The sequence below is a fragment of the Vanessa atalanta genome, chromosome 8 (assembly GCF_905147765.1).
Source record: "Vanessa atalanta chromosome 8, ilVanAtal1.2, whole genome shotgun sequence".
Classification (NCBI taxonomy): domain Eukaryota; kingdom Metazoa; phylum Arthropoda; class Insecta; order Lepidoptera; family Nymphalidae; genus Vanessa; species Vanessa atalanta.
The window spans coordinates 10,263,481-10,283,220 of record NC_061878.1 but is presented as its reverse complement, the minus strand read 5'-3'; the positions used below and the strand labels follow the sequence as shown (position 1 = coordinate 10,283,220).

Here is a 19,740-nt window from a genome sequence, read left to right as displayed (position 1 = left end):
CATAAGAGTAATGTTTATAGTATAGGCAATAATGTTTAACAAAAGTCCCTATATAATCGAACTGACGACAGAAACGCTGTTATATTTGTGGCCTCTTTATAAATAAGATCTAAGTTACATGTTAAAGAAAAATTAATTTTGCTATGCACAGAAATGATACTCAATTAATTGCCAAAAAGTTATATGTATATTCATAGTTCAACAATATTTCTTTTGGGCATATTTACTTTGAATTTATGCAAAAATTAGATTATGAATAAGTAGGTTGTAGATTATATGTAGAGTGGATGCATATATAATATATCTATATATTTAAACTAAGGTGAATTTGCGATGTATCAATTTCTTGTATTGTTCATAAGTTTAGATAATAAATGGGTTTAGCCATACTTCGGCTGGTTTGATATGTATGTTATCTGATTAATTGTAAAAAAAAATAAAAAAAAAATATAAAAGCGTGTGTTTTATTTAAAACTCCAATCAAATAAAATAAAATTAAATTTTGGTTTTTATTAACTTTATTATTAGAATTAAAGTTAAATGACACAGGCTGACAAAACAAGGAAACAGTCGAACAACATTTAAATACGACTATCCGAACAGACTATCAGTGATAAAAGTATGGGAGAACTATCAAACGCTTCATTTAAAAAGTTCCTACCTGAATCGTAGGAAAGGAAACCAAAATAAATACTTTTTTCAAACAGGTACGAAAATATTATTATTCCGGCTTTAACAATAATATATATAGACCTATTCACTCACAAACGCTCGCCTCTTCACGTTACATTTTTATAGACGTACATTAGTATGAGTGAGTAACGTTCGCAAAAACAAAAACACTGATATTCTATACCAATATTCCATTTTATTATAAGGTACACTTATGATTAAGAAATCTAAAACGTCTGTCTGTAAACGAAATTTTAAATGAAACAACTCTTAGGTAATGTGAATATTTATTTACAAGTAGATAATATTTTACTGTTTAAACAAATCGCGTAAAATTAACACAATATTTGCAAATATGATTGTATGTATATGTACTTTAGTACTCTGCACATATTTACAGAACATGCATGCTTTATATGTATGGTATTTACATCATGATTAAAACTAATTCAATATTTTATTACGTCTGTTTTCGACGCATTTTGATATATTTTCAGAAAGTCGTTTTAAAAATCGAAGGAATATCTGTTTCTTTTTTATTTATTTATTATTAAAGCATGTATAACATAACTGTTACAAAAACTATAAATATAAGGATAACATAAAAACTATATCGACTCATAGTTTTATGATGTGTATTGATTCTGGGAGCAAATGTCACTTACTATCTTTGGCCGATTTTATGCTATTTGTAAATAACTGGTTATTGGCCGTGACTCCAATGACACAATTTGTTTTCCCATAAACCAATGTTTTTATCTAGGTCCCCTTTTACGTCAATGTCAAATGGTTTTATTTGGTAAAATAAATTCAACTCCAATATATTCTTAACCATGTCAATACGTTTTTTTACATCAGTGGGAGTTAAGTTGGCTGTTCAAAGACTAGAAAAATTTAATACCGATGATATTACAATTTCTGTCGAGGCTAAGTTTCATACACTGATTAATTCTATATCGTATCTATAGAATTCAGATGAAGTTGTTAGTACTACACCTAGTCTGCAAACAAAGAAAAATCATCAGACGTAGATAAGATTACGTCTTGTATTTCAAAAAATAAATAAATAGGTAGGTATTCAGTAGCTGACTGTCATATATAATCAATTTTTAATATTGAACATTGTCATATTGTCAATTTAAATTTTGAGTCTGGTGTCTCTCCAACGATATTTAAGAATGCTGTCGTATCGTCCTATTTACGAAGGTGGGGATCAAGCGGAATCGACTAATTATAGACCTACCTATTTCTGTGTTAAGTACGCTTTCTAAAATTAGAAAAATTGTTAATATAAGATTAATTGGATATTTGAAAAATCATAATTACCTATAAGTTAACCTTTACAGGAGAGGATAATTTAAAAAAATTGAAAATAAAGACACATGTCTGGGAATATTTTGGGATCTTATTTGATCAAAACATTATTAACTCGACTTGAGAATATTGGTATTCGTGGCAATGTGCTTTTGTGGTTTTAAAACTTAGACGGATCGTATTCGTGACAGGGTGCTGTTGCTAAACCTCCGGGTGAGTTTTTGCTAGAAGCTGAGCGGGCCTAATGATCTCTACTCAAGACAGTCATGTATTTGCCATACGCAACATCCAACATATTATCATGTTAAGCGATAACTTTCCTCTTCATAAAGTGAAAAGTAGTTTTTCACAGCAACAGTACGTACACTGTTCTCGTACTAAAGATTTACATAAAGATAAATAAAATCTTGAAAAAGAAGAAAATTACAAACTAAGTTTTTTTTCGGAATTTCAATCGCTTTATTAAAACATTAACAATGTTTTGACTTTTAAAGTTTAACTGAAGAAAAGAAAATATATTAAGTATCGTACTTTAAAATGGAAACCTACTCTAAATGTTCACCAAAAAGAAAACAGCAACACACATAACAACACAAATATACACGCACTCGACCTACATATCACGCCTTGGATTAATATTTTTTATTGGGAATGAACTGACTCCTAACGCACGGTTAAGAAAACAGGGCTGCACTATTATTATAGTACGTAACAAATAATTTAAATTACATATAAAGAAAGAAAAAAAATGTCTAAAATTATTAATAAAAATTAAACTTCTATATAATTATTAAATATTAAACTTATATTGAAGATTGATACTATACTTTAAGAATTAGATGTATTTTGGTGATGAGCTTGGCTTAAAAGTTTGCTCCGTGATCTATCCGAAACGAAATGAATTTGTATGGAAATAATCGATGAAGCATCGAGTTATAAATGGGTGCCGTTTAAAATGGGATAAAATTACACATTATTTGATTTTAAAGATAATTTAATCAAAGTCATATAACCTTTACATTTTCTGTGATAAGCGCATTAGTACAGTTCTGTGAACTCTCATACATACATATAACTCGCGCAATTAATCAATTTTATCAAGGAATACGTGAAGTCAAGTTCCAGAAGTGTTCCACGGGGAAATCACAAAAGCTTTATATTTCTTGCTGCTACGAAAACGTATTCATTCTATTATAAAACTGTAAAAATTATAAATCCACAAATTCAAAGAGATAGAATATTACACGTCGTATTGATATGTTTAAATATAAATATTATTACAATATATTTTACTAATATATTTAATCAAAACAACTACTTATTTCATAGATTAAATAAGCGGTTTTATAGCTATGTATAAACTATAGCTACTTATTTATCAAATTTTATAAAATTTTATCACTATTTTAAATTTAACATTAAATATTATTCATTAAAGGCCTTTTAGAAATCAGTGGTGATTCAGAATCGACATTTCCGGTATAATTTCTTAATAAACATATTTAAACTAGATATGCAAATATTAGTTGAGTTAACTAAGATGCAAAGCTATGGAATTTATTTATTATGTTTTTTGTGTGTCAGGCTTCAGGCGTTATCTCCTGTCTCCTTGACTTAACGATTCGAAGATGTGCTTGTACCAAAAGTCCACTGTCTTGCCCCAGGCAGCGAGCGTTGCTCCTTCCAGTTTTAAAACTTCGATGAACATTTTCACTATGACGTCCTTTAAGCTCTAATAACAAAAGCATAAAAGTTTAATTAAAACATTGTAATTAAAATTAATGTTTTCAAAAACAAGCTTTTATCGATGTACTTAAACGAACGAAAATATAAATTACCATTTGGAAAATTCAACTCTGATATACTAACAAGGGGAGTTAATTAAAACGCTGTAATCATAAATATTAATAATGATCTTATTGAATGATTTTATTAAAATAATATAAAAAAGAGTAGCTTTCTATGTAGATACCTTTAGTTTATAGACGTTAAAAATGATATTATGCTATATTTGTATTTAGTCATTAACAAAAAAATATATATTAAAATAATATGATTTTCCAATCATTATTTACAAAATCATATAAAATATTAGTAGGAAATATTTGAATACTGACAAGAAATTTTAATTCTACATATTTTTTAATTTTTATTTGCTCCTTTATATTACATTTGCAATTGACAAGTGAACGTGAATTTTTATATTTAAAATTAAGCTAATAAATAGTCACAAAAATATTAAGTTCATTCAATGATTTCGTTTTCATTAATAATATCATTAACAATAGGTAATAAAAATAATATTAGTTAATAAAATAATAAAATAATATTCAGCAAATAATATTAGTAATTATTCAATTTATAAGTAATTATCTATAATTTATTTAAATTAAATAAACTTATTAAATTAATACGTCTATTCATTCATCATTATTTATTCATTTTCATTCATTTCATAATTTCATTAGAAAGTAAGACTTTAGTTAAATATATTAGAAAATGTTAATAACTTACATAGAAATGTTCTTTTTGTATTTTTCGTCTTCCGTGCGACTCTCCCAGTTTGTTCATCATGGCGGCGACTACTTCCGGCTGATTGAGGTTGAGAACGGCCAAGTTAATTGAGCTCATCAAATTGATCACGTGCGCTTTGAACTGAGGGTTTTGAGAATAATCCTCATCTGAAGACTTCTTTATCATTTTGAAAAATTCTTTAGTTTCTGGATATGCTTGGAACAATCTAGAGAAACATAAGTTAATTCATATATAAAGTGAAAATTTGATATTTTTAACTAACGTCTTTTATAATCAAATTGAAACTAAAAATTTACAGTTAAGATGTCATATCTACATACATATCTATACTTATGTTCGAATGTTGCCTTTATTTGCGTATTTATCATGAATTATTTCTCATAGAGTTATATAATTGGAAATGTAGAAGTCATTAGTACATTAAATGAGGGTAAGTAATGTAAAAATATCTATCTATATAGGAACACTTAACCACGATGTTGTTAAACGTATAAGTACAATTTGTTTTCCGATTTATAGATTTTATTTAGATCTTTTTAGTCTATTTTCGATTAGATGTTAAGAATTTGTTAATATGTTGTTGATTAGAACTTGTATGAGTCTGTAAACGTCTCACTTAGACTTAGACTAGGGTTAGACTAGACTCAAAAGGGACCTTTTGAGAATAATGTTTCAGCTTACGCTACACCAATATAGTTTAGGTTAGGGTGAGAATTATTAAGTAACAACACATTCGTTTGATGCAGTTTTTTCACTATGTTTGTCATCTCGTGTTGTACTTAAGAACTTAACACAACCTTAAGATTTACGTGTCTAAACATTAGGCCAATTTTGCACAAGTCCACTATATATAATTTAGTACCTACATATAATACTTAATTTAAAACATTACCTCCTTAACAATTCGGTTCCATTTGCAACAGAGTTAGCATATACTGGCGCCCATGACTGCTGAACTGCGTATACCTCACGTCTCGTCAGACCAGACTGTGTGTTTACTATATCTGGGTCTCCACCCCACCAAAGATAGCTAAGCCAGCTTCCCATCTTCACCTGTATGAAATGAAGATATGCTAGAAATATGTTTATATAAAAGTCATATAAGGTATTTATGTTTTACATAAATGTTAAAGTAATCCATACTTATATTAAAAAGAAGTAATTTCTTTTTGTTTGTAATCTCTGGAATTAATCAAATTCTAAAAGATTTTTTTACTAAAAAGGTACATTATTACCGAGTGCCATACATCCGTACCGTATAAATGGCAACGGAGTGAAGCCAGTCAGGTAGAGCAGAAGGCAGTCTCTTATAAATAAAATGATATTATTATTTATATAAACCTTTTTATTAACACCATTCCTTAGGATCCCAGACGAATTGTGATAAAAGGAATAAGGTTAAAGAAGGAATTAGGATAACGTTTGATGCGTACTTCATTTAGTTACTTCAGTTTAGGTAATAACCGACACAAGAAAGTTTCTTCACCATGTCTCCGTTCGGCGAGGACAAGATGAATTGATTGGCAACATACTAAAGGCACACGAACCTTCAGTTGAAATCTGCATGTTCCCTCTACTATCCTATAGGCCAAAACATTTTTATGATGCTTTTATGATATGGTATCTAGTAATTCTTGTTTTTTTCATTTTATTGTCCACGAAAAAGGTCTCAAAGGTAAGTCACGAATTCCACACAGAAAAACTTTCGTGTTATAACAAGGCATTATATTTTATGTCTTTGCATAATATTTAAATTTCAGCCGTTTATAAAAGAAGCAGTCAATGGCGGATGTTGTTTAAAACAAGCTCGCCCCACGCTATGAGAACAATTTCGACTCTTTGAAATTTAAGTATTTTGTTTACTTCGATTTATTTTTCATAAAGAATAATATAAATATTAAAAAGCAAGCCAAAGGATTTCTTTCTTGTTAAGAGAAAGGATTCGTTAATATATAAAATACTAGTTTTCGCCTGCTGCTTCGCTCGCATGTTAGGGAATGAGTCTGTTGTTAGAGATAAAATTATCTGTTATTCCTGACAAATCTATCTTGGTTTCAAATTTAATTTAGAACCGTTTTGACTGTTTGTTAAGATTTTTATTTGTTAAGATATTTAGAGTTAATTCTTACTGCTGCTCTACTATTAGTACTCCGACATACCATCTAGATACACATTTCTAAAGTTGTATAGATCACATTGTAAATGCTTTAGATTTTATTTGGATAAAGGTGGATGTAAGTTTTTTTTCTATATGAATGTACAAAAATAATTTTTAAATAAAAATATTCCTTAAAATATATAAGGTATATATAAATCTATAATATTTAAAATGTTGTATTAAAATATGTATACACGTTAAGAAATTAAATTATAATTTTGTAATGTAAAAATAATCCACAAAATGCTCCGTTTACCTTTTGTCTAAGTTTCACCCTCTTTAGCACAACGAACGCTGACAACAAAACGAATGTTGAACACAGGTAGAAATAAAGCATACTTCCAGACAAAGGAACCTTACTCTAGCGCAAATGAAGGAGAACTGAAGTGTGTTAAATTCACCAAAGCTTTTTGTAATCAAGTTTATCTTTGAAACGTGTGGTTTCAAACAACTGTCTTTCAAGTTATAAGCGCTGAACAAACAATTACGTTTGTGTGATTAGAATATCGGTTATTCTACCTAATTATATTTTGTATGGACTTAATGAAATTAATTATTTATTTATGTTAATTTATGATTTGATTTTTAGCATGAATTTAATATCACATAAACTAACTGATGATGTCCTGACCAATTTCGGAGGTCATTCTAGATGGAGAATTGCCAAATGCACGGGAGGTTGTACTCAAGTTGTTGCTGGAAGCGTCAATAGCGCAATGGTTAAAAAGGTTGCAGACTCGAAACTGAGTCCTTTGATTATTCCCATACTGACTTATTGGGTCGTTCCCACTTCTAACACAGGTGATAAACTTAAAAAGAGGGGTAAATAGTAATATTAGTAATTCCTTAATTAATTCGGGGTATTGCTACTTATCTTATAAAAAAAGTACACGTGCAGACAGATAGGTGCACTCTCTATTTTAGTTTCATAATCTTGTATAACGGTAATCCGACACAATTGGAGAGTAGGTGTACAGGATTATATATCTATATAATAATAATAAATATACTATTGGATTTACGCGCATTCTGATTCACAGGAGTGTTAACACTGCCAAGTTCCAAACTTCGGGATGTATAATCCCTAAAACTTTTTAGTAATTAGACCCGAGACTTAATGCCAGAAGTAAGTTCTGTAATTTTACAAACTAGTCACTAGACCAACGAGGCATCGAATAAATTCAAAATACAGTATTAGTATATTTTAGTGACGTATATACCAAATCTTAAAGATATTTTTTTATATATTAAAGATACAGATAAAAATAATAATTACACAAATGCACCATAGATTTAAATTAAAAGATTTAACATAATTAATTCTTATACAATCCTATTTGTATTTTTAATAATATTAGGATGTCAGGCGAGAAAATATTAAAAATATGAACATATATATTCATTGATTGACATAAATACAAATCGATTGAGTCTAGTCATTGTTTATTTTTGCGTTACGTAGTTTCAAATTTCAAAAAAATTAATTATGAGTTTGTTTGTTAGCCCCAGGGGCAGATATAATCAAATGGTCTTTTTAGCCCGTAAAAACGGTTCCTTGTAAAAACCGTTTCTTGCATTGATATAGGGATATATGCCTATTATAGAACTGGGTTAAACTCTTTGGTATCAATCCAAACAGGCGTAAACAAAGCCCTACCTTTAACACCAATCAAAAACTTAAGCCGAAACCAATCAGAGCGTGGAGGATTGGTGGTTAACATCAAGTCACGATTGTAAGTTGCGATTGATATTTTTTATTATTAAAGAAACTTTACACATATGATTCATATCACAAAACACAATATACAAACATATGTATATTTTATATATTATAGTTATATCTTTTTTTATAGTATCAATTTCTTATCGGCCGACTTGGCAACTTATGGCAATTCATCACCACTGTGTGAATTTTTAATCATTTCTTACATAATCAATACGCCATTAACCCCAGGAACTGATATGTTATGTCGCTAGTGCCTGTTATACTGGCTCACTCACCAATAATATTTATTGGCGGTAGAATTAATGGTGAGTTGATGGTACCTATCAAGACGCGCTTGTACAAAACCCTTCCATCAATTAATTAATATAATATAATTTAAATATAATATAATTTAAATAAAGGTGCGTTCCACCGATTGATACATTTTATTTATCTCTAATGTAATAGGGTAAATATTGACCTTAATATAGGCCCGCATAAAGCCCTACCACCAAGTATAACAACAAGTATATGTTTAATTAACTAGGGTTCATAACATCAAGGCTTTTATTTATTGGCTCTTACCCCCCTTTTTATCCCTTAGAGGGGTTAATAAAAAATAGCCTATGATTTTTTTTTCGGGACTCAAACTATCTCCTTATCAAATATCGTAAAGTAAAGAAGTAACAGATAGAGTTACTTTTTCATTTATTGTATATCTAAATAACATTTGGTTGATCTTTATGTTTTATTTTCATAAGTGTCACACGTATTTTGAAGTGAATGTTTTGAAAAGAAGCTAACAAAAAAGTGTTAAAAAATAAATAATATACAATTTCAAAGTAAACGATTTTCTCAAATCGGGAGTGTTATTGCTGAAAGCCAAGGTATTTAGTTTAGTTATATAACAGCTCAGAAATGTCACATTTCTGGGTAAGGTTTACCCTTCATAAGGTTATGGAGTGTATAAGGCCACGCTGTTCCCCGGGTTGATGAATACAAATTATAGAGAATTTCATTCGCATATGACTAGTAGACTTGAACACAATGTTTGTTTCATCTTTAAGCACTGGTTTTAAGTTTTTGTATAGGTTGGCTGACGAAAAAATTGGCCACCTAAGGTAAGTAGTCGCCATCGCCCATATCACCAATGCGCCACCAACCTTGGGAACTATGATGGTATGTCCCTTATGCCTGTAGTTACACTGGCTCACTCATCCTTCAAGCCTGAACTCAAAAATGCTGATTACTGCTGTTTGGCGGGAGAATATTTGATAAGTGAGTAGTACCTTCCCAGACGGGTTTGCAAAAAGTCCCACCACCAAGTAAATGAAGTAAATGGATGAACACCACCATGAACACAAATTAAGCACGTAACATGCACTAATGCTAGATTTGAACCCACAAACTCTATCTACTGGGCTTTTGTGGCTCTTAAATAAAAAGTTTTTAAGTAATATGCTAGTAAGGAAATTAAAATTGTCAAATATTTTGTGTATAATATAACGTAAATTTACCTTAGCTATTGCCCGTTCAACTGAACTGTAACTATTGTTAATTTAACACAAGATATATGTAATTTAAACAGTCTGATAGGTTTGTTTGTGCTGTCAACATTGATACTACAGTTACTATCACATGAGAACAACGAACAACATACATAACTTGCTTTACACAGTGACTAAGAATTATCAAGTATTTTTTTTTTATAAAATCGTAATCACTTTATAAACATTCGAGATTATAATATTGGTTTTAGGTTTCATAAGTCGTATTTTAATATGTAGCGTTGTATTACAGTGTGTTTACGTTTTAGGGTCATGTGATACAAAAAAGCGTGACTTAATGTAATTATTAAATCAGACGTTTCGTTTATACAATAAATCAAATATAATAATTAGTTTTACTTATAAAATTGTATTGCTTAATTATTTAGTACGAGTCGTCACCTGCGGCTTCGCTCGCTTTTTGAGTGGTAATCCAGACTGTAGTATATTTCTATGCTAAATTTCATTCGATCCGTTCAGCCATTCTGTCGTGATTGAGTAACAAACATCCATCCATCTATTCAAACTTTCGCATTTATAATAAGTATTAGTAAAAATAATAAGAATATATACTTATTACGTTACGTTATTAAAGATTTGAGGAAAGCATAGAAATTTGCTTGTTTCGATAAATAAGGAACCTAACAAAGAGGAAATCAGTTGATAAACAGAGAAGAAAAAGGTATTGAACTGTGTTATCTTTGCCAAGGGCATTAAACATGTTGGGGCACCTAAGTTTTGCACTACTCGGGGCTCCTTTGCCCTTTTTAGTTCCTTAAAATATATTTTATCTGCTACAAAAAATTTTTGTTCTGCCTAGGAGCCCTGTATCGGCTAGAGTTTTATTTTCTATCAATTTTTGGTCAGCATTGGGGGTCCTAATTGAGGCAAGTCTCTAGGCAGTCACCTGCCTAATGTATAATCAAGCCTTTTTCTAACTATTACATAAATGTAAAAGATCCAATCCACGTCAGACATTAGATAGTTGCAAATAAAAAACATAATATATACTTGTAGTTTAATGGTTTTAAGGTTACATATATTTTTTTTGCGTGAATTTATAAATGTATTTGAATATGAAGCGTTTGGTTTTGATCACATAATCTTCGTACTTGGACATCTGCCTGGTTTAACCTCGCAGCTTAATCTATAGCTCCAATTTATGTTGAGCCACGAAACATGTGTATTATATTAAAGCCTTTGACATTAATGTTATAAGTAAACAATCCGCAAATTATCAAAGTTTACTGGGTAAAGGTCTCCTAATTTTTTTTGAGAAGTTTAGTTTTGTTTTTTCGTACTGTACAGATTTTTTCAGATGTTAGTGACTCAATCAAGCTCTCAGCTGAACGATGAACAAAGGTGAATTATACATAACGTAAAATGTAGAATAAAATAATATATAATAATATTATAAATGCGAAAGTAACTCCTTTTTAATTTAATTTCTGAACTGATTTAGATGAAATTTGGTATACTATAAATGTCGGGGAAAAGTTCGCGCAGGTAAAACTGCAGGTTCAGCTAGTCTAATATTTCCAGGGATGTCATTTTGATCCAGTGTACGAAATGCTGAAAATTATAAATTAAAAAGTAAAATTATGATTAATTCTGAAACGATATATCTGAACAAAAGCAACAAATATTAAACCATTTTGCACCAATTATTCTGATTAGGTACTTCTAGTCGTATTTATAACTAGACTGTAAAAGGCTACATGTGTTTTGTTGAATCAATGAAATTTACGTTAAGTAAAATTTACAAATATTTTGAACTATTTTATTTTCGAGTATGATTGATAAGAATCTAGATTGATGAGATGAGTTGGGTGACGACTTGCACCTAGGATCTACCTAATTACTGTTAACTTTTATATCATTGTTATCATTCTTTTCAATAAAACTTAGAACTCTTTTATTTATTTTACAGAAGTTATATGACATATTTTTCAAATTAACAGAAAATATCCGAAATTTTATTCTAGTCACTAATTATTAATATAATAATTCTATGTAGTTCAAAGCAGTTGAATTTTATCGTCAATTCAACTCTATTTTTCTCCATGCCTTCAGTCACTCCTTTCTTTTACCACTTTTCTTTGTCACACCGTCCATTCTTCTTCTCAGCCTCTCTTTGGTAGGTAAATATAAGGTCCCTCAACTCAACTAACAACTACTAATTAAATAAATAACAGCGTAAAATGTGAAGCTAATTTATCTTTATCGAAAAAATTAAGATGAAAAACATAAGTGATGTTCTATATGTATTGAAAAAGTTCACAAAAAAATCGACTAAAATAAATAATCAAACAAAAAGTAATTGAGATCATAATTTATGTTTATAATTCATCTCGTGTTCGACGGTGAACGAAAACGACATGAAGAAACCTCCATGTCACAAATTCGGCTAGTGGTGCACCGGAGCAGCGCGGTGGAATAAGCTCTAAACCTTCTCCTCAAGAGAAGACACCTTAACCCAGCAATGGGATATTTAGAGGCAATTATTACAATGTTTAGGCTTCAAATTTAGCCAAGCATCTCGTAATGATTGAAGTTCATAATTAGAATTGATGCTCTAGTTTGGTAATGAAGGATAACATAGTGAGGATTTGTAGTTTGATATGGATGATGGTGACCCCTTACCGTCGGATAGCCATTAATCAGCCTGCTTGCCTATTTGAAATGAGAAAAAAATAATCGACATGGGCAACATATTGTATTTATAACTATGCCAATAATTAATATAAAAATATTGACATATCATTTTTAGAAAATTGTTACATGATGTTAAGTTAATTAGCTGTTTGTTTTATTTGATTATATACTTTTCACGTATTATAAAAGGCGTGAATGTGAAAAATATTTATAAATAGATCCTGGTATTCACTTGTTATTATTTCTCAGTTCTCATGCGGTCACTTCGCTAATGATAATAATTTGTCAATGTTTATTTATTAGCAAGAAGAGATGATAATGAATGGAAGAGTCTAACGTGCTGCGACACATTATATACATAATATTATAAAAAACAAAATATATATTTACATAATAATTATAAACATTAATTAATTATATACAATTAAAAATTAAAAATAGTTATTTTTAAAATCACGACTGCGTGGTATGGTCGCGAGAATCGAATTACTGAGTCTGTGGGAAAAAAATTAATAAAAATATACATTGGGTAGATAAACATTTGATTCATAGATTTATAGGTCGGTCATCGGTAGTAGGTATATATATGTATTTTTGAATGGACCGATGTATTATATTGCGACTCGCTGCTGCAGCACATAAGCTTCTATACCATTAAAACAGATCGCATTGATTATTATCTATTTGTAATATATATGTTACATTACATAGGCAGCCTGTAAATTTCCCACTTCTAGGCTAAGGCCTCCTCTCTCTTTGAGGAGAAGGTTTGAAGCATATGCCACCACGCTGTTCCGATGCTGTTTGGTGGAATACACATGTGGCAGAATTTCGTCGAAATTAGACACATACAGGTTTCCTCACCGTCGAGCACGAGAATAATTATAAAAACAAATTAGGCACATGAAAATTCAGTGGTGCCTGCCTAGGTTTGAACCCGAAATCATCGCTTAAGATGAACGCGTTCTAGCCGCAGGGCCATCTCGGCTCATATACATATATGTATATATACACATACAGTCACCACGTCCAATTTTTACTAGGTTACATTATAGAACATTATTTTTTTTTTTTTATTTGGTTCAACGTGTGATAAACTTGCATCTTAACTTATTTTTGGTAATATCTTGTATCCTAACTTTGGAAATCCTTACTTAGAGGGTTTTATTAGGTACGGTTTAGAATTACGAGTATTTATTTGCTGTTTGGTAGTTGGATATATTATGTGTGGGTGGTACCTTCTCGAGCAGAAGATTTGGAGTTATTTAACCATCCTGCTGCAATGCGGTTTGGTTAAACATGTGATAGGTCACTCATTTATTACGAAAGCATTAAGTTCCTTAATTAATACACAATTTAAGCACATGTAAAATCAATTTGTCAGTCGGGCGTGAATACGCATACTCCGGTTAAAATACTTTTGTTCTAATCACTGCGCTGTCTCAGCTCTAGGGTGTATATATAAATTGATAACGATGTCTCGTTGTAAACAATAAATAAAAATAATTTGTATGTGCAATTTTTGTTCAATTACGCAAATCAATGTATTTGAATAATTGAAATTGACATTTGAATCGTTTTGTTTGCTCTTTGTTAATTATGTCAGTTGATTGTTCGGCTTTTATTTACATTAGATCCAACTTGCATTAATGTTTCATTTAAAACAAGCAGTTGCGTCGGCTTTGCTTAGCTTGCATTCGAAAGGAATACTTAATACTCTTCTATACCGGGGAATAGAGGTATATTAACTATAACTGTGATATTAACTAAGGCATAGTTCCCGGGGAATCTCTTTTCTATGAAGGAAGCGTGTTAATATTATTATTAGTGTATTGTATTTATAATAAAATTCCGTAGAACATTTTACTTTAGATGTTATTCTGCCTCATTGTCCAATCCCAAGAGTGACTAGTCTGTTACGCAGATATATTATAGTGCACAAATATGTTCACAAACACAGGTGCACTTTTAAATCCTCTACTCGCATAATATACAGGACTGGAAAGAGATCAGCCACAGAACATATGACTTTATGTGTTGCCCTAAGGATGAAATTGTAAGCTGTCAAATTTTAAACTACGAACTACTCTGATTTTTTTGACTACACTTGTAATATTTCAGAATTTGTTTATTATTACGATAAAAATATTTGTAAAGAATATTCAATTTATTTCTTTATCGCATTGCACTTAAAACGTAAACAATGAATAATATTAGTCATAATACGATAAATACCAAATTTAACGCAAAATCAAGTACATGAAATAAAATGTGTATTTATAAATTGGAATTGAAAATGACATAATAAATGCCGACAATTTTATTTATACTATAATATTAATCTAAATTATTATTATGTAATTAATATTTTATGTAAATAATAGCAAGCATTTATGAAAGAAAGAAAGAACACTTTTATTTGGGACCGTACAAAAATTATAAAAATATATATATATATATAAGTTACTTCAAAATTAGAAAGAAAATAAAAAAAAGTTAACCAAAGAAAAAAAAACAACTTAAATTACTATTAACATTTACACAAAAGAACATAAAAAAAAATAACAATAAAAAATGAATTGATACAAAAAAGGGTTAAAAGAAACATAACTAAATGCTATTAATACAATGCACAGTATTCCAAAATATAATTTTAATTTCCGAACTAACTGTTCCTAAATTCTAATTCAAACTCTAAAACTTTCTGGTATTAAATATAAATTACTGGAACAATTTAAAAAAAATATCAGAAAATAAATTGCATATATTATAAAATAATGGTATTGAAAGCGCGACCAATGTTATTTAATATAAAATAATATTTAGGTAATCAAAATGCCCCATCATGGATAAATAACTAAAAAGTCTCAGTCAAATATTAAATATAATTAGTGAGTACACGATATTGTGTTCTCCAATTCTCCAAACTAACGCTAAGAGAAGTCTGTAGCGGACAATAAAATACAGGAAATAACGTTTGTATAGGTCAGAAACTATTCCAAAGATCGATGTTCATAAACATATATTTTTAATGATATTGGTAGATCGATGGGAAAAGGGTCACCAGATGTTAAGTGGTCACCACCACCAACAAAAATTGTGAAATATACCATTACTTACATCGCCGATGCGATTCCAACTTGGAAACTATGATGTTGTCTTGTGTCTATTGTAACATTGGCTCGCTTATCCTTCAAACAACACAACAGTGCTAAGTATTGCTGCTTGGACGTAAAATATCTGATGAGTGTTTGGTACTTACCCGGGCGATCTTGCACAAAGCCTTACCACCATAATAAATATAATTTAAAATGTTTAACTTTTTGACGGCTGAGTCGGGCATTGTCAGCGGAGATGATCCAACTGAGCAGGTAATATAAATGTATACACATGTGCACTCTATTTTTCCTGAGTGTCATAATCCGATGAGACCATAATTCGCTATGACCAACGTCTTTATGTTACTCGTAGCGACTTAGTATAAAATAATGAATTTCCAAAATTGAGACTGATACGGAGGATTTCTCCGGCTTCGGAAATAAAGGTCTCCATTCATATAAGCTAGAGCTAGACCAGGCAGAAACAGAAGTCGAGAAGTTTATTGTGTTTGTTTGTTAAAGTTTTTGTCAGAATTCGTAGATCATTTGAGTACCTAGAATATTCCTTTCAAATACATTATTCCAAAATGGTTTATTATTAAAAAAAGTAGAGTGGCAAAAGCATAGGTACAAATATTTCATAAAATTCCTATTAATATATATGTATTATTTTTTAAATGTTGTTATACGAAGTTTAAGACAAAAATGTATATGTTCATATATTCTAAAAGTCAGTAATACATTAATAGATGATAAAATTGGAGTGATTTTTATCCACTGCTTAATAAAAATAATATGATGATGTTCTCCTGGTAGAATTACTAACGCAACAACAGTGTACTCTATGCCTTGATAATCCAATGGGATGGTAAATCCGAAAGGACCGAAACCATAAAATTTAGGCGATTTTCGAGGCACGGGAATGTATTCTTCCAACTTCCAGATTCCAGGTTATTACTGAGAGTATTTCGATAGAAAAATTCGATAACTTTTTATCGGTTTGATCTGCTTTGAATCCAGTCAACAAGGTATTCAGTTGAAAGTAAAGTAAATTGACCCCAAAGAGAGCAGATGCTTCACTAAAGTGATAATAACTTAATTGGGTTTTTATTAAAGTTATGTATTACAGAATAAAAGAGTGACGGTAAAAAATGACGGTAAACTTACCTGAAACATATTCCGAATCAGAATGTCGCTTTAAAATTAAATTTAATCTTGAAATATGGTTCAAAAGCGGTTTTAAAATCCTATCTATAAATAAGTACACCTACGATATTTTTGATCGTATTTATATGTGAAATAACACTAATTAATTTTTCGTGTACACAATACGACGCGACGCCTTGCTTTTTTATCTATTTATGAACATGTATCTATATATGAACATGTATCTATTTATGAATATGTATACTGACGTTTGGAGTGACATATCCGACAAAAAGATTAACCGCGGCAAAATATAGTCATTTCATTAATCGTCAGTAATTTAATACTATTTGTAAATTAGCAACAATGCCAAAACATACATTTTGTTGTCGTAAACTCGTCGTGTTAAGTATAAGTAATAGTTTCCTGTCCGATATGGGGCCGTTGGAAACAATCCAAGGTAATCAATACGTACGGGGCTGAAGTTTTACATTCGTATAATATATGGCCGTTTGAACTAAGAATAATCAAGGCTTTATTTGAAAATAGACCGTGTTCCTTTTCAATATTTTTTCACAAATCATAGAAAACGTATAGTGCTTATAATTTTTTTATATGTTTATCGATTATTCGAAAAAGACTAAACTGTATAGTTCCATGTATTTTTATTTGAAGGGTTTGTAAAAAAATCGGGAAACATGTTTTAAGGCTGATATTGTCTTTGTAAAGTATGCTTTTTAAAAACATGTATACGAAAACAATCCTTCAGTAAGAAGTGCGTTTTCTTCTCATTAAGTTTTATACTTTTTTATACATTTACATAATAAGTTAGCGCGCCATTCGCAATCACATTGTCATTATTCAATCGTAAGTACTTAATTACAATTAAATCCGCAACTATAATTGGAATATTAATAATAAATGAAGTTGTTTGTTTATGCTAAGTGAAACATAGTAGTATATTATTTGGCACCGACTTCCGACTGTTTTGTAAGACATATTAAACTTATTATTAATAGAGTTATTTTTCACATTTTATTTTATGCGGTTATTTTTTATTTCTAGATTTGCCTCTAAAGTTTCGACTGTTATTTCTCTCTTTTTGAGAGGAAGGTTAGGAAAACTCCACCACGCTGCTCCAATGCAGATTGGTTAAAATAAATGTGACATATTTTCATGTAACACGTGCAATGTTTCCTCGTAATGTATTCCTTTTATACTAAGGTCGAGGTAAATTGTAAGCACTTGAAAAGTGCATTCTCGGGCTCATAATTTTCGGTAATTTTTTAGTTATTCTAATATTCAAATTATTTATTGTATTGTTTAAAAAGTTAAATTTCATTAACCTTGTAAGTTGAAATTTGAGTCACGAATTTTCCGTTTTACGTGATATTTGTTAATTCACGATCCGAACTTCTTCATAAACATTTATGGGTTCAATATGTAGGTCAAGTTCGTGTTACGGCTTGTGGTTTTATGCTACGTTATATTGAGAGGGTTGTTTCAATAAGGTCTTTGATGTTTGCGTATTAAGAGTTATGTAGATTTTATTCGAATGTACATAATAATGTGTACATTCAGGTATTTTTATGTGTCCAGTGTATGATCGGTATTGACGATACTCACAAGCTATTTCCCAGTGTTTATTAGATCATACTGTATATAGTACGTACTGAAGTACTGCCGTACGTACTATTAATGACGGGATTCTAATAAACTAAATATAATTGTAAATATTTTTAATAATTTAAAAGTTGTTTCATAAAATAACACTAAGTTTTATTAGTAGTATTAAAAAATCAATTTTTAATTAACTCTATTAAAAAGTACTTTTACAGGTTCCGGTTGCGATAAAACTATGGTTAGCACCTAAAAAAGAGCTATAAGTGTATTCGCTATGTATTGAATGTATGTATGATTTTTAAATAATTAATTAAATTATTTATCATACTTTTTAAAGATTATATATCTTTTAATAGAATATTTATAATATACATATTGCATACAGTTGCGTTTAGTTGTTGCTAGCTGAATATTCGCATAATTGCCCAAAAATTTTGATAAAACTTACATTTTATTACAGCTGTAACGCTTATCGATTTCGATAAGATTGTAATTTCAATTAAAAACAAATATAGATATTAAGTATCTTAAGTATAATTAAAAATAACATTTTCCTCAAATAATCTCTAGATCAAATATAACTTTAAATATTTAATACGTACAAATTATGTCATGATTTTATTTCTATTAGGACAGAATTATAAATGTATATCGAAATTATATTTCCTGTAAATGATATTCATTAATATTCATTAAAAAAAACTTCGTTAATTTCGAGTACTCTATTTAATTGCGGAATTAGCATTAATGCGTTTATATAAAACGCCGAGTAAAATTAAACAAGTTATTTGAACAGACGTACCTTTACATATGACTCGTTTTATGTCACTTATTAATCCGAGCGCTGGATCTGATGTTCTTTAACACTAATTGCATTCATAAAACTCATAACACTTTGTATAATGTCGCAATTTTTAAAGCAGCAATGCGCTGCATCTGTTTTATATACTGATGTGTTTTTTTAATAAAGTTTTTTACCGCGTGACCGTATGTGCGGTCAACGACTCATGAGACACATCATATCTGTACGGAGGCTGGTTTGATACTGACAGTTTTCAGTTGTTTACTACGCCCCGCCCGCCCTTCGAGCCACGCCGTAGGGCACGAATCTAAGTGATGTATAACCTCTTTGCTAGACGTACACTGAGTTATTTTATTAGATTGTTCAACGTGAGCTGGAAGTTTTGTAGCCTTTGCATAGTCAACAACGGTTTTTGCTTTTATAATTTTAAAGTGTTGTGTTGCCTTGAAGCTACAAAGCTACGTAGGTACTAAACATTGTTTACT

General features: G+C 30.0%; 1 protein-coding gene across 3 annotated transcripts; it reads right to left on the bottom strand.

Annotated features, from left to right (window-relative positions):
• Positions 1-1,674: 1,674 nt before the first annotated feature.
• LOC125065897 (globin-like) lies at positions 1,675-19,490 on the bottom strand. 3 transcript variants are annotated; one of them, XM_047673754.1, is made up of 4 exons: positions 19,256-19,490; positions 5,414-5,574; positions 4,501-4,726; positions 1,675-3,718 (listed from the first exon to the last, which is right to left on the bottom strand). In XM_047673754.1, exons 2-4 carry the CDS (start codon positions 5,566-5,568, stop codon positions 3,581-3,583), a joined length of 519 nt encoding a protein of 172 aa, XP_047529710.1. In that variant the 5' UTR covers positions 5,569-5,574; positions 19,256-19,490; the 3' UTR covers positions 1,675-3,580. The 3 variants fall into 3 exon arrangements, with proteins under 3 accessions (XP_047529710.1, XP_047529711.1, XP_047529709.1); XM_047673755.1 differs by lacking the exon at positions 19,256-19,490 and adding an exon at positions 9,902-9,936; XM_047673753.1 differs by lacking the exon at positions 19,256-19,490 and adding an exon at positions 6,936-7,060.
• Between the last annotated feature and the right edge of the window lie 250 nt (positions 19,491-19,740).